Genomic DNA, 15,986 nt, shown 5'->3' with positions numbered 1-15,986 from the left:
GAGCAGTTCACACGGTGTCAACAACGCTAACATAAACATAGGTATAGAGCACTAATGCGCTTTTAGGCGAAGCTGTTTCAGTTTTCATCTTAGTGACTTTAACATAACGCCAACAGACACGCATGAATATTTTCGAATATTTAATAAGCTGATTGGAGATACAACCTCTGAATTTTTGCTACATCACTGCGTATGTGCTCAATTCAAAGGATGTAGCACTGTTTAGTGTAAGGAATTCCGGACTACTATCTGTATGCTCAAACGACACAAATTGTGGCCCTGTTACAATTACGCGTTACAATCCATCTCGCAGAATTTCAATTTCGCCTCCAAGATGAGAAAACAATCATTAGCGAAATAGTATAGTGTCACGATAAGAGAAAATCGTTTAATTATCATACCACAATGTTTGCCGTACTTGGTCAGCACGTCTGGAAATCATTCCTTAATGCGTCGATAGGCTGCCATTATTAACAAGTTTGCTATTTTGAATTCAATTTTGTATCAAAAAGCATTGTTTTTAAATGTGGAATTTTCAATTCGCAATGAGATTTGTAATGACCCTCGTCATGCGAAAATGGGTCTTATTCCATATGCGCCCATCATATAAATAGCCCACTCAGCTATCCCTCCTTCTAGTAAGGAGAAACATAACATATTGAGTGATTTTAAAGCGAACAGCGTCGCCTATGGCCTGACTGCGCAAGAGCACATGTTGGGTTTAACAAACGCTTGCCGAAACGCATAAGACCCATTTTCGCATGACGGCGCTATTGACGTGTGATTTAAATGTGACGAAAGAAAACTGCGTTTAAATCAAATATAAACATACGATATATTTCGATAATGAAGAAAGATACTCATAACAAGGCATATGAGGACACATATGAAGTGCTCTCCCGTAGTATATTTTTTATTTACTCACACTAATGTGTGGTTTGACAATGCTAACACACATTTCATGCGGTGAATATGCAGCTTACAAGTGAAAAACACAACACAATAGTTTAACTTTTGTTTAATTGTATTCAATTATTTAGAAAAGTAAATTGCTAACTTTATTTCAAAGTCGGCGTATACGCCGACTACATTTTTAAAATTGTTATAAATATATTAAATATAATATATTTAGTTGTTTTCGGTTTTAGCGATTATAAAGCATTTTCGAGGTTGCCTATAGTATGCCTGAGTAATTGATGAACTCATATCCAACTGTCAATGTATTGAGAACTGTGAATATAAACAAGCTAAACCTTCTACTAAGCTTCTACTATTGCGTTGCTAGCACCCGTAAATACAAAAGATCGCCGCTATGTGTTGAGAACCAAGAACGCTTTCCAGAAATACCCGATGTAGTAGCTTCAACGAGGTTATGAAACAGGTCATTCGTATTATTATTATAAATTATTTGTTATATTCGGGTTAAGCGATTATGATTTTTTTTAGTCTATCGTATCGCTGAAGTTATTGTTGAACTTATGTTCAACGTTTTATAAATTGAGAATATAAATAAGCGTCAACTTTTTCCCAAATCTCTCAATTTACGACCTGTACTACGTCATTGAGTTGTATGTGAGAGCGTAACCTATTGCGTTGTTATCGCCCGTAAACTTTCCTTTGTTTATCGACAGGCGCATCTATTAATAGCCTCATATCATGAATGCCAAAACACCCGCGAAAAAGAACCACGTGACCAAATAGGACGCTAAACGCAAATACCATGCGACTACGACTTTAATTATGTAAGAACGCTCCGCAATTCCTCTGAAGCCGGGGCCTTGTGATTGCTTTTACGTAAAGAATTGACCTCTAACTGAAAGGAAACGCAGCACCTAATTGACCCATTCCTTCTATGTGCGAAGGCAGATTGAATTTTACTAATGTATGGTTTGCCTATTATAACACACATTATAATGCGGTACATATGCGACTAAAAGTAAAAAACACTATAATTAAACTTTTGTTTTTAATTAAGTTATTTAGAAACCAAAATTCCAAACCTTATTTCAAAACAGCAAGACTACATTTTTTAGAGAATATTCTTGTTATATTTAAATGTTTTTTAACAGTTTCAGCGATAATGAATCATTTTTATGTTGTCTATCGTATCCCTGTAATAATTGTTGAACTCGTGGTCAACGTGTTATTAATTGAGACCTGTGAATATAAACAAGCGTAACCTTATACTAGTGCGTAATTCTCACCCGGACTCCCCTTTGTTTATCGCCAGCCTCAGATTTATGAATGAGATGAGCGAAAATACTACGTCACGCAGACGCAGCAGAAAGTGGACTATTTTAATCATTCATAAACAATCTCCTCCGCGACACGTGCAATACGATCATTTTTTTTATTCTTTTCTATAAAACACCATTCGAAACTATTGCATTTAACACGATATTAATATAATGCTTCCATTTGTGAATAAACATAATTGGAGAACTCAAACCTCTTGCATAAATTATACAACTCTTTCTTCGCGCGTAGTGTAAGCGGGAATTGGGCTAATCATACCCAGGCCGTATCGACCTGAATTTTACATCCAGCACATTAGACGGTCGCTAAAGCGACCATCTAAAAACTTGACAACATTTAGTATCAATTTTAAAGTAATTGAGGGCAAAAAATCAACACCAATTTCCCAATATGAAAACTTCACAACCCGTATTTTCCCAATTTGGCTTGTACTGGTACTTTTCCCCAATTGGACAAAAAAAATTGGGCTGATGGTGATTAAAGGCTTGTTCTCTTTATGATCACTGCAAAAGTGTTGTTTTCAAACCACATGAGTCATAAAAATAAATATCCAAGACTACAGTAAAACTCAGCAGCTTTGTCAGACAATTGTCTTATCAGCTTTAAATCTTGTCAAACATTTGGCTAATCATAAATACGTTCATGCTTGTTACCTTTGAACTGTTTACATTTGTCATACTTTGTTCCTGACAGCACTCAAAGGTTAGTCAGCCATAGCAATTTTTATAATATTTGCATGAAAGGTTTAACTGAATCAGGAAAAACTAGGAAAACTTACAATCTCCTTACACCTTCATGTAAATTTCAGCCAGGATTTTTTAACATATTGGAAATGGAGTACTATACTTACTATATTTTTGACTTTTGGAATGGGGTCAAGTTTTGGCACCAATTGGGCAGAAAAAATCAACACTGTCAGCATACCTGAGCAGACTAGGTTTCTGCATAGGCCCTGCCTGAAGTCGTGAAACACACGGTTCCTGTGCTGCTGGTTCATTCGGGCATGAATATAGAAACATGAGTAGCCCAGCTCCGTGATCTTTTTGGCCAGTAGCTCCACACGCTGGGTTGAGTTGCAGAAGATTATGGACTGGTTGATTTGTAACTGAAAAAATGAAGAGATAGAAGGGGAACAGTTATAATAGATTACGCTTATTTCTAACAAGAGCACCGCTTAACAGGTGCCAACGCTTGGCTGTGGGTGCATTTTTGAATAAATGAAAGCTTGCCAGAATTTTTTTTTTTTTAGGTCACACTGTCCTTGACCTTTGAACTAGTGACCCAAAAATGGGTGTGGCGTGAAGAACTCATCAAGGTGCATCTACATATGAAGTTTCAAAATTGTAGGTGGAAGCACTTTGCTTTAAGAGGAAATTGTCAAAGTTTTAGCACGACGCCGGCGGACGACACGATGAGTTGGCTATAACAATACCTCGGGTTTTTTCTCCGAAAACAGCAGAGCTAAAAATGCTCATTGCTTATAGCTGTATCACAATTTGACTGATATATATTAACTGGTTAACAATCCTCCATGATTGTTTCAAATAAGGCATTGTAAAATGTGCATTTTTTTTATAGATATTTTTTATGACAAATTTAACACTTTTTATATTAAACATACTAATAACAATTTTTTATTTCTATACTAGTTAAGATAAAGTACTAGTGGTTGCATGCAAGCAAATTACACAAGCATTATTTTATCGTCTTGTTACCGTGAACATCTACCTTTACTGTTCTGTCCGCACAGGCTTGTCAGGGACACAACTTTCCGCCTTTACGGAATTTTTGCATAACCCTCTAAGTGCAGGAACCGAAATTTGAAGGTCTTTGCAAACAGTTTGGATCCAGATGAGACGCCACAGAATGTGGCGTTTCATCAGGATCCAAACAGTTTGCTATTTTGATAGTATTCATTGAAAAAAATCGAAGAAAATGCTAATTTTAGAAATTCAGCAGACGATATTTGAGCAGATGACAAATTTCCCAGCATGCAAAGGGATAAAGGAGGTCTCATCTATACAAAAATCATGTTGAAGCTGAAAATATCGTCCCTGATTAGCCTAATATGGGACAAGTTTTTAGTGACATACATTAAACCCAGATTTCGAAGCATATGAAAAGTGACAAGTGAACCTACCTTGGAGAACAGTGTGTTTAGACAATGGACCTTCTGTTTTTCTTGCACAAACGCATAGTACTGTGTGACTCCTTTCAACGTCAGCTCATCCATCAAGTTAATCTCGTATGGATTTTGGAGGTACTTTTTCTGCAAGCCATCAGATTGTTTCAGGAAGGTAAGATATTCAAACAGTGCTTTAAGACCATTTTAAGAGTACTTTTAAGACCATTTCATTACAAACCAAGGTGTGAAAATAAAAGCACTTTATTAAGGGGGACAAGATCTGATTGCCTTATAATTTTTTTTGGTCTGTAAAAACTAGAGCTTTGTCACAGACGTAACAAATAACACCACATGCTGCATGGACACAGAATATTTTGCATGTTGTCTTCACATAAATTAGCGGACACCATGCTCAATGTTTAAAACGCACTTAGTGAGCCCGTGACCTAGTTTTTGACCCAGCATTGCCCATGTTCGAACTTTACCTTACACATCATCTAGATTCAACTTCTGATAAGTGTGGTGAAGCTCTGATGAAAACTACTTGAATTAGAGAGCGGACACCATGCTGAATGCTTAAAATAAACTAAGTGACCCCATGACCTAGTTTTTGACCCGGCATGACCCATATTCGAACTTGACCTAGACATCATCACGATACATCTGACCAAGTTTGGTGAAGATCATATGAAAATTGAATTAGAGAGTGGACCGACAGACAGACAGACAGACGGACCGACAGACAAGCTCACTCCTATAAACACCCCTAAACTTTGTTTGTGGGGGTATACAAATATTGCATGTCATATTGTGGTTGACAGTAAGAGGTAAGGCAGGGCAGTACAAGAGAGTAAAGTTACCACGAACTGTTCTACAGATAGAGAGGGAAGGCAGGGGAGTACAAGACAGTAAAGTTACCATGAACTGTTCTACAGACAGAGGGAAGGTGGCCGAGTACAGCAGGATCTGCCTGTCGTTGGGGAGATGGCTGATGATGCTGTCCAACATGCCCTTGAAGTCCTGAGACAGGAGCTTGTCAGCCTGAAGTGTAACAATGTGACATTCAAAGTAGCATCAAAGGAGATCATTTAGCCCTTTCCCCTATAAGAAGCAAAGTGAAAATAGCTTTTTCAACCAGCATAAAACCAGAACAGCCTGCAAGTAACTCTCAGTCTGTTCAGGTTTTATGCTGTTTGCTGCTTATCAGTATCTAAGGATTAGAAATGAAGCCTTTAAAACTTGAATCTAGTAAGAAAGGTTTTTCATTAAATGTAACCAGTGATTTTTTTTGCTTTACTTTGTTACAGCCTGTGCCATTTGAATTGGGAAAATTAGCGCGATTAACCGTGAAATTGGGAAAAATAGCGCGATAAACCATGAAATTGGGAAAAATTAAGCATTATAAATAGGATTATAAGTAACAGAAGTGATATTGTTTTTAAGTGCATGTTCAGGGAGTTTTCTAGAAAAGGAGTCTGGTCAAATAGGGATTTTTTTAAATCAATAAAAGTGGCAAGTTTGGGAATGATTTATGGACAAACTTGACTAAATTCAAGTTATATATTGTGTGAGATGTTTACAAAATAAAGTTGAGACCTAGATTCAAGAAATCATAATTAAGTTATATGAGACTTCTTTCTAAAAAAAAAAAAAAAAAAAAAAAATTTTTTTTTTTTTTTGGAAGTTGGGCTTTTTTGGGAAAATTTTGGTCAGATTTTTGGGAAAAAACGTGTATTTTTGCGATAGGGAAGCAGCCGAAAATCGGCTGTTAATTTGAGCAAAAAAAAATCACTGGTAACTTTCGAAGGGACCACAAATGCGTCAAAATACGTATCTAAGTGGTAAATGGTTAACACATGCTGCTTCTCAAAAGCATAAACCACATAACAGTATATGAAATTAAGATATTTCTTAACCCTTTCAGCGCTGGAACCGAATTTTAAAGGCCTTTGCAAACAATTTGGATCCAGATGAGACGCCACAGAACGTGGCGTCTCATCAGGATTCAAACTGTTTGCTATTCTGATAGTATTCTTTGAAAAAAAATCGAAGAAAATGCTAATTTTAGAAATTCAGCAGACGACATTTTAGCAGAATACAAATTTCCCAGCATGCAAAGGGTTAAGCTACTCATTAACATTAGGGGCATGTAACTAGCAATCCTACACAAATCATGCAATATGAGCACGCTTGGCTCAAAATGTATCACTGGACTGGACTGTACATGCAATTATTGTGGTACTTGCATATAGCTTTAAAAAATTCTTTGTTTGAAAAGATTGCTCTATTGAAATGCAGATTAGCATGGCATTCTAGAGAAGGCTAGCCTGCACTTACCTCATCTAAAACTAGGATTCCGCACTTGCCAATTTTCACTAGGTTTTTATTCATTAGATCCAAGATTCTTCCTGGTGTGGCTACAATTGCATGAACTGAAATAGAAATCAAACCATGCATAATAGAGACGGGTAAAAAAAAATAATTTCAGCTATCACCAATATTTTGGCCATGGTTGTCAACTATATTTCTTCTAACACTTTTTGTACAGTGGTCATATGAGTTTTCTCAGAAAATCTCAGAGCCTGACAACATTTTAAAGCCTATGGTCATGGCAGGCATGCCTGTGATAAATTGTATTCAGGTGCCCAACTACCAACATTGCAAAACACTTACCAATAGAGCTAAGGAATATGTGTATTTCTACATAACAAATTAAAATATCTGATCATGTATACGGCGCAGTTTTTTACAACACAGTTTCAAATTAAAAAGTTCATGCGCGTTATACATTGATACAAGGCTATCCTAGATGCTTACTTACCAAACATTCATTACTGATCTTAATACAGAGCTCCAGATAAGGGTCGTATTTTCGTAATTACGAATTATTTTCAAGTCCGTTACGTATTTATTTTAAGATCTTGTCGTACCATTAAAATTACAAAATCAAGTTACGAATATTATTTTTACATCGGTTCGTATCGATTTTTATTGAGTTCTTTTCGCGTATTAAAGATCTTTTCGGTGCTTATATAAAATGGTTATCGGGTTTGTTTAACAAAGCGCATTTTTTCCAATAAAAGCGGCGTGTACAGTCTATCTGTCAAAAAGCAATGGCGGCGACCAGAGAGCGTCCTAAAAAACTGCAAAGCGTGCAAAAACACGCTTTCAGGGGTTTTTTTTAGAGAAAGGGGAAGACGCTGGACGCTGGGTGACAGGGGAAAAAAGAGTGCGAAAGAGACAAATTGGGGGAAAAAATAAAAACTGTTCATTTCAATGTCTATAACTCATTAAAAGAGGCTTGTCTCTGTCCTTTTTGTTCTTAAACACATTTAACACGTATTAAAGTCAAAGTTCTTAATAGATGGGTGTAGATCTTGATAATGGGAAATGTTTTCAACTATATTTCTGTACTGGGGCCGGGGGACGATGTCAATTTTGTGATTTCAATTTCATGATGAATGGGTTGACGATCTTGATCTGCTACAGTATTGGAAGGGAAAGGAGCGGCAGCTGCCGATTGTCTACTTTCACTTTCACAATGTTCGATGTTGATTACCTCAGAATCCTGCTGGGTTATAACGGTTTTCGATGATTCTTTCTTAGAAAATGCCTCGATGCGTTCAGTATCTTCCGAGTCCGAATGTTTTATTTTGTTTGTGTAAGAACGCCAATTGTGAGACATTTTTTTTCTGTTTTCACGTTTATATCTTGGCTTGCACATAGCCCGGATGAAAATTCAACTGGTTTCCGGTAATAAATTGAGGAAACACCCTTCTCGCGCAAGACCGGTATCCAGTAAAATAGTCACGTGATTATTACGATTAGTTGCCCAGTTTACATGACGTAATTTAAGAGCTATATTTAGAATAACTGGGATTCCCAGATTTTTTGTGTTCGTCTGGAGAGAGAGAGAGAGAGCGAGATCGTTGTACATGGTGCAAATTGGATAATTGTCGAATGCCCAAAGGAAAAATAAACATTTCTTTGAGAGAAAATATTATAATTTAGTGAAAAATGATATTTTTGGTGGGGAAATTGTATTTTGAGGGAAAAAATTCTGGTAGGGGAAGACGCCGAATATCGGCGTCACTTTCTTAGTAAAAAAAACCCCTGGCTTTAAACATATTGTACGCAAAGTGAGCCGAAGTTGAATGTTAAGAAAGACCTTATAGAAAAGATCTTATACGATGTTGCATGTTCAGTTGCCGAAACAGTCGGAAAAGCTTAAAAAAACGCGACACGACGGGTCCAAACTGAAAACAAACAAGAGGGCCTGAAAGGCCCAAGGTATCCCCCGCAACATATGCTTTGTTTGAGGATGGGTGCAAATTGGACGGATGAACATAATGATAGATGGACGGACGGAGGACAATCGCTTCCAAGATATGGCTCCGGACACAAAAATGCCTATTGTAAAAAGCATTTTTTCAAGATACAAAGGGCCATAAGTCTGTTTTTAACAGATGGTGTACAATGCCATTTGGCGTGCATCATCCTCTTATGCATATATATACTCATACCAAGTTTAAATGAAATCCGCCAAAGCACTTCCATGATATGGCTCCGGACACAAATGTGCCTATAGTAAAAAGCATTTTTTCAAGATACAAAGGGCCATAAGTCTGTTTTTAACAGATGGTGTACAATGCCATTTGGCGTGCATCATCCTCTTATGCATATATATACTCATACGAAGTTTCAATGAAATCCGCCAAAGCACCTCCAAGATACGGCTCCAGACACAAAAGTGCCCGGACGGACGGACAACGTCAAAACAATATTCCTCCGCCTCTGGCGGGGGATAAAAAAATTGAAAGAGTGGAAGGGACAATTCCCGTGGCCAATTGTTGAAAAGATTGAAGGGGAGACCCGTTTTAATTGTGAAATATGTAAAAATTCATTGAAGGCATGCAATCTAAGCAGAGTTTGGGCATATGAAGGTATTTGAAAAATAAAATTGTATAATACTGAATAGACACTGTTGAAGTCGTTTAAATTAAGTTGCTAGTATGTTAATTTTGATATTTTGCATGAAAATAACCATTATTATTAATTTTTAGGTCATTTAGAAAAGTTAAGAATTATTTTCCAAAACTTAGTAGTAACGTTAAGAATAAAATTTCAGAGTTAAGAATTATTTTTGAAAATCTAGTATTAATGTTAAGAATTTCACAAAACCTTATCTGGAGCTCTGTTAATAATCATAATAGCCATCATTTTATCATTCTAGAATACTCGAGCCAAAAAGTGCTGTTGTGAGAACAACGAAAAGTGGGCAACAGTAGGTATGACATTCCAACTTTTTACCATTCAACTGGTACTAAAGAAGGACATATTTCAAAGGAAAACTTATTCACTGAAAAACGTACATGGAGTTTATAGCAAAGTTCTTGTTTACTTGTGAAAAATCTACCCAAAATTGCCTTCCGTCATAGCTGAGTGACAATTGGATGTCAAGAATTACACACTTCGATTTTGGGGTCGGGAAAAGACGTTGTGAAGAGTACTTCAGATTTAATAGCACAGGAAAGTTTTTCCCTCAATTTTGGCATGAAAAAGAGACTGCACATTTTGCATGGTAGTGCGCTATACGTCGATTTCTTGAGTACCAGGTCTCTCGGTGAGTTAAGTGGCAACAAATAAAAATATCAACTCTAAAAATTTAAATATATAATACCCCTCATTGCACCTGTTCTCCATCAATGCCTATTTCCCAACCAGCCCAGAGTTATTTTCACCTCTTTGAGAGTTGGGTCTGGGGCCTTTGCAGTTGTTTTGACTAAATCGGGTTGAGGTTCAACTCTTGAACATCTATAGGGAGATGAACTGAATGTTGCGCTTAACAAAATTGAACATGAGATGTGTTTGTCAGAACACAATGCCCCTTATTGCGCTGCTTTGAAATAAAATTTCAATATATGATTTAGCAGGTTTAGAAATTATCTCCCTTTTAAAGCTTGTTACTTCCCTTGGATTGTATTTTTTTTACTTTTGACCTTGAAGGATGACCTTGACCTTTCACCACTCAAAATGTGCAGCTTCACGAGATACATATGCATGCCAAATATCAAGTTGCTATCTTCAATATTCAAAAACATACTGCAAAAGTTTAACCAAGGTTAAAGTTTGTGACACACACAATCAATGACAGACAGACAGACAGACAGACAGGCCAAAATCAATTGGCCTCCTATCTTTCGATCCGGGGGCATAAAAACAATAAATTCTGTATTCACCTCCTGCGAATTTAAGCCAATCCTTTGAAAACTATATTTATTTGTTCTAACATTGTGAATGGGGCCACATTTTTGCCCTCCATTTGACAAAATACAAAATAACACTGCAATCAGTACCTGGTTCATAGAGCCTCATGATGTCGTCCTTGAGATTGGTTCCACCAGTGGTGACCATCACCTTGGCCCCGATATGCTTGGAGAGCTCAATTAGGATCTGACTAGTTTGGAGGGCCAACTCTCTTGTCGGCACAATACACATAGCTGTAAGTGGGTAGATAATGAGGATTTTAATGGAAAACCATATCTATTTATGAGCAAACCTACACTGCCAATACTTGTGTTGCCAACTAGGGCTGTAACGATACATTCGAATTACTCCACTACGGCTGTGGACGAGTCGTATTAGTTATTCGCCACCAGTGATTTTTTTTGCCAGAAATTACAGCCGATATTCGGCTGCTTCCCAATTGCAAAAAATGACGTTTTTTCCCAAAAATTTGATTAAAATTTCCCAAAAAAAGACAAAATTTTCCCAATAAAGCCAATAAGATTACAATGTAATTAAGCAATAATTTCGAACGAGTGCCGATCGAGTTGCTGAGTCGTCGCCAAACAACTGACTTACGTATTTTTAGCGAATTTGGCCGAATACGATTTTACGTTGCTATCCACATCTCTCTCTATATTGCGGGGGATACCGACGATAGTCGATGTATCCCGATTGTAAAAGCCTGTTTTTACACATGCCCAAGATGGCGGCAAGCAGACGAGAAATTTGCGATGCGCTGCGAAAATGATAAATAATATTCAAATTAACAACGGATATCATATGGTTATTACGGAATAATTTAATGCGTGTGTCAATTAACGCAAAATATAACGTTTGAGATAAAAACAACAAATATTTATTACAAATCTTCACAGTGAATGTGCATCACGGAAATCAGTGTTGGGAAATTGGAGTTAGTCTACCGTTACTCACAAAGTTAATGCGGTTGGCGGAAAACTACAACGGGCGAGGCTAGTATGGTATTACGCAAGAGGGGGTTAGAGGGTTAGGGTTTGGGTTAGTGTTAGGGGTCGGGTTAGGGTTTGGGTTAGCCTAAACCCAACCCTAACCCTCACCCGACCCCTAACCCTTACCCTAACCCTTTTTTGCGGTTATCACCCCTGACCATGCCTCGCCCGTTGTAGTTTTCCACCTCCCAGTTAATGCATGTAAGATGAGTATCGTTTGAAAACAGAAAGAGACAAACATGATATGATTTATATGTTAGTGGATCTGTGTAAAATCAGATTCATATGCATATTCTGCTTATTGTTTGTCACGCTTTACAGTTCACTGAAATAGCATTGAAGTGAAAGATGTTGAAAGGTTAAGAAATGAAATAAATTATTTTAACTCCATATCGTTTTTTTGTTATAAATATGTGTTAATGTTTTCACCATATGATATTTAATTTAAAAGAATACTGAATTAAATTCTTACTGTTAAAGAGGTTATGATTAAATGGTATATTTAAGAATCTATATAGATAATTGGAAGTTCAATATGAATGTGGAAGGATATTAACTTAACATTGTCTTCATTGTAAGAACACATTCAATTAGTACTTTATAATATAAAAATGCTGTCAAACATACTTGAATCATTTTTATTCTGTTCTTATAATCATATTTATAATGTTTCCCAATTTCATGGTTTATCGCGGTATTTTTCCCAATTTCATGGTTTATCGCGCTAATTTTCCCAATCCAAAAGGCACAGGCTGTAAGAAAAAAAAGCAAAAAAAATCACTGGCCACCTCCCGAACCGAATATTTGACGAATACAAACAACGTGGTTTCGAGTTTGAAAGTTGTATCATCTTATCTTACCTTACACATGAAGGTTCATACAATAAACTTCTATTTAAATGTTCTTCTCCTTATTCCGGCATTTTTGTATCATGTTTACCCCACCCACTCTGTTACACAGTAAGATTATCAACAAAAATGGCGTGCATCGGTTGAATATTTACGACATTGAATTGAATTTTTTTCGATGGTTGTTTAATGTTTATTTAGGTAAATACGAGTGATTTGATGCTCAAACATACACACAAAGGATTAGCAGATGGATTTCTTTTTTGTTTATCTTTACTACAATGATTGTGCAACTTACTGTCGCTAATGTGTCCACTGTTGACTCTTAATTGTTCTACTCAAAGTTGTTATTGGTACTAATTATGTTTTCTCAAAAGTTTCAAAACTGTGTTCAAAGTTTAAGCAGTTTTATTCAGTGTTTTGTCATTTCAAAGTGTTATATTTCTTATTTTCAGTATGCAATGGTACTCAATCAAATTGACAAATACTCATAGTTTTATACTATATAATGTCATGTCAAGTTGTCAGTATTACTTTTGTTCATTGAATTCATATTCGCGAATAAATATTCGTATTTGCCACCCTGTATTCGTGATACGTATCGTATTCGTCACCTAGTGTATTTGTTACAGCCCTATTGCCAACAAGATGCATATTGATTGTAACAGCATATTGATTGTCTTTGAATCTTTAGGTCCATTAAAGGGGACCCATTTCTTAACCAAAATGTTACAAATAATTCCGAATTTGAAAAAAATCTCTATTTCCAAAAACAATTTTTGTTAGAAAGAAAAGTTTAAATTAAATGATAATTATATCTCAATATAATTTTCACTACACCTCACAAATTAACCTACAATTTATGTTATTTTGTTATTATAACATAATTTGCAAATAAAGCTCTTCACATATAAATTCATCCTTTCAAATTAAGAGCTTAGCATGGAATAGGATTCAGCCGAAAAGGAAGAAAGCACTCAAGACACAAACTAACCTTGCACTTCATCTTTATTTGTGTCGATACGCTCCAGGATGGGTATTGCATAGGCTCCTGTCTTGCCCGTACCATTCTTGGCACGGGCCAGAATGTCGCGCCCAGTCAGCGCTATAGGGATGCTTGCCTCCTGGATGGGCGAAGGCGACTCCCACCCCTTCTCAAAGATCCCCATGAGCAGGTCTCGTTTCAAACAGAAGTCCTCAAACTCATTGCCTTTTGTATTTGTTACATCCTGGAAAGGTTCACGGAGTGTAATCTTAACATTGTGCAACCAAGCCAACCATAGCTTGAGCTTTTTGGATAAAATTTGCCGTATCAGGGAAGTTAAATTCTACTTTCCTGCTTGAATGTTCCGCTTAAATTGTGTTCCGCGCCGATATCCAAGACAATAGTTCCTTTTTTAAATAAGCCTGCCTTTAATGTTATAACACATGCTCGTCTTGAATTAACATCATAAGACTGAGCCAACGCTTCACTATATAATGTATTGAGCATATTGTTTGCAACAGTTACCATCAAATTTGTGGGAGCTTTGAAGCAATATTGACATTGACAGCATATATATTTCCCACAGCATATCGAAACAAGAAACCATCAAGACGGGTGATGCTCCCCAAAGGTTTTTTTTGTCACAATATTGCACTATAAGTCGCGTTAAAAGATCGATTTCAATTGGAAGATTGGGAAACAGCAGCCAATGACATCGCTCGTTACAAATTGCTTAGGTAGAATCTACCAGTGTAATATGCAGAGATGTTTCGCGGGCCGCGGATATTTTGGGCCGCTTATAAAGAACGTCCACAGAATCGGTCGGAGCACTCAGGGTTCCCGCTGTCGATCGTCAATGGCGCCAATTGCGACAAAATAAAAAATCTGGCGACAAAATTTCGTAAATGGCGATTTAAAAAATATCGTCATTTTTCTGCGTTCATATTTTCTTAAAATGACAAAAGACGCTGTGTTTACCAGCCGCTTTACGGCAGTCGTAATACTATAGATTTCCATGATGTAAGCGATACAGCTGTTATCAATGGAGCGTGGTGCTGACTGCAGACTACCGCAAAGTGGCATGTTATGGTGATAATTGCGATTATCGCCATATCGGGGGTGTTGTTGCAAGTTATCTTAATTGGTCGGCAGTTTTATTGCTTCAGAGATAAGGCAATATTGAAATATGCCGACTTTACGCTTAAATGTGAAGTGTTTGTCACAGTGTTCAAAGCAGATTCAAGACCATTAAATTGACAACAATGACAATCAAAAAGGTAAGTATCGATTGTTTTTAGATAAATCGGGTGTAAATATAGAAAATAGTAAAACATTTTACATGTGTTGGTTTTATTTAAACGGTGACCTATTTCTGTTTCACTCGTCAAAATGGCAAGTTTAGAGTGTAAAACGACTTTTAGAAAGTGAACATTAGATTCTGCTAATTTTGAGACTCATTCAAAATGCAAACGTTCCCTCCCGCTAACATTCACCAGCTAACAAACAAAAACCAAACAAAGACAGTTGTTTATCAGAATTTCATTTCCTTCAATATGATTTCCAACACACAATCTATGCTGTGTGAACTCTTTATATCCTCAACACTAATCAATTCATTCACTACCTAATGTACTGTTTTAAGAAAGGTAAACATAGTTAAGCACATGGAAATCAATTTTACATTTGATATACATAAATGCTTATTTTATTTGACTGTTGTGTTAAAGGGATCTTTTCACGCTTTGGTAAATTGACAAAATTGAAAAAAGTTGTTTCAGATTCGTAAGTTTTCGTTTTAGTTATGATATATGTGAGGAAACAGTAATACTGAACATTAACCATGCTCTAATATAGCCATTATATGCATCTTTTGACGATTTTAAAACCTAAAAATTATAAAGCGTTGCAACGCGAAACGATTGAATAATTTGGAGAGTTCTGTTTTTGTCGTTAAATTTAGTGAAACTACGAAGATTGCTTATATAATGTATAAAATACGTCAAGGATGTGTACTCGGCGGAATAGCTCAGTAGGCTAAAGCGTTTTTACTTCAGGACTCTGGCAGGACTCCAGGGGTCACTGGTTCGAAACCTGCTCCGGGCAATGTTCTTTTCCCTTTTTTATTTTTTTTCTTGATTTTTTACTGGAGCTTTTACGATCCAATGTTTACATTTATCAATATAAAGCATTTAATGAATAAGTTAAAAAATGCCAAAATCTGTGAAAAGGCCCCTTTAAGGGCTCTATGTAGTAGGTCATATGCTAGCACACATTTATATCATTTATATACTACACATTAATCGATTATTATTTGTATTATATTAATATTATATCTCCCTTTTTGTATTTTCAGAAAACCATAAAGCTTCTGAAGCACCAAAACTGTGGCAACATATTCAGGCTGCTGAAAAGGTGTCAATCAACAAGAGTTACAACTGAATGAAGTGCCTTTATTTAATGAACAATGTTAAATGTGTTAATTATAAATACTACTGTTATTAAATCAATTCCTTTAA

The 15,986-nt window shown here is 36.4% G+C and overlaps 1 protein-coding gene across 1 annotated transcript in view; it reads right to left on the bottom strand.

Annotated features, from left to right (window-relative positions):
• LOC127840114 (ATP-dependent RNA helicase me31b-like) overlaps positions 1–15,986 on the bottom strand; it is a 41,912-nt gene that overhangs the window by 23,340 nt on the left and 2,586 nt on the right. Inside the window, exons 4-9 of the mRNA XM_052368575.1 lie at positions 13,480–13,714; positions 10,738–10,881; positions 6,719–6,813; positions 5,300–5,422; positions 4,397–4,525; positions 3,181–3,361 (exon numbers count right to left, since the gene is read on the bottom strand). Coding sequence (XP_052224535.1) covers positions 3,181–3,361; positions 4,397–4,525; positions 5,300–5,422; positions 6,719–6,813; positions 10,738–10,881; positions 13,480–13,714 — 907 coding nt within the window. The remainder of the gene's footprint in view (positions 1–3,180; positions 3,362–4,396; positions 4,526–5,299; positions 5,423–6,718; positions 6,814–10,737; positions 10,882–13,479; positions 13,715–15,986) is intronic.

This window comes from Dreissena polymorpha, chromosome 7 (assembly GCF_020536995.1).
Source record: "Dreissena polymorpha isolate Duluth1 chromosome 7, UMN_Dpol_1.0, whole genome shotgun sequence".
In the NCBI taxonomy this organism is placed as follows: Eukaryota; Metazoa; Mollusca; class Bivalvia; order Myida; family Dreissenidae; genus Dreissena; species Dreissena polymorpha.
The sequence above is the reverse complement of the archived record's forward strand: the minus strand, read 5'-3'. Positions and strand labels throughout refer to the sequence as shown.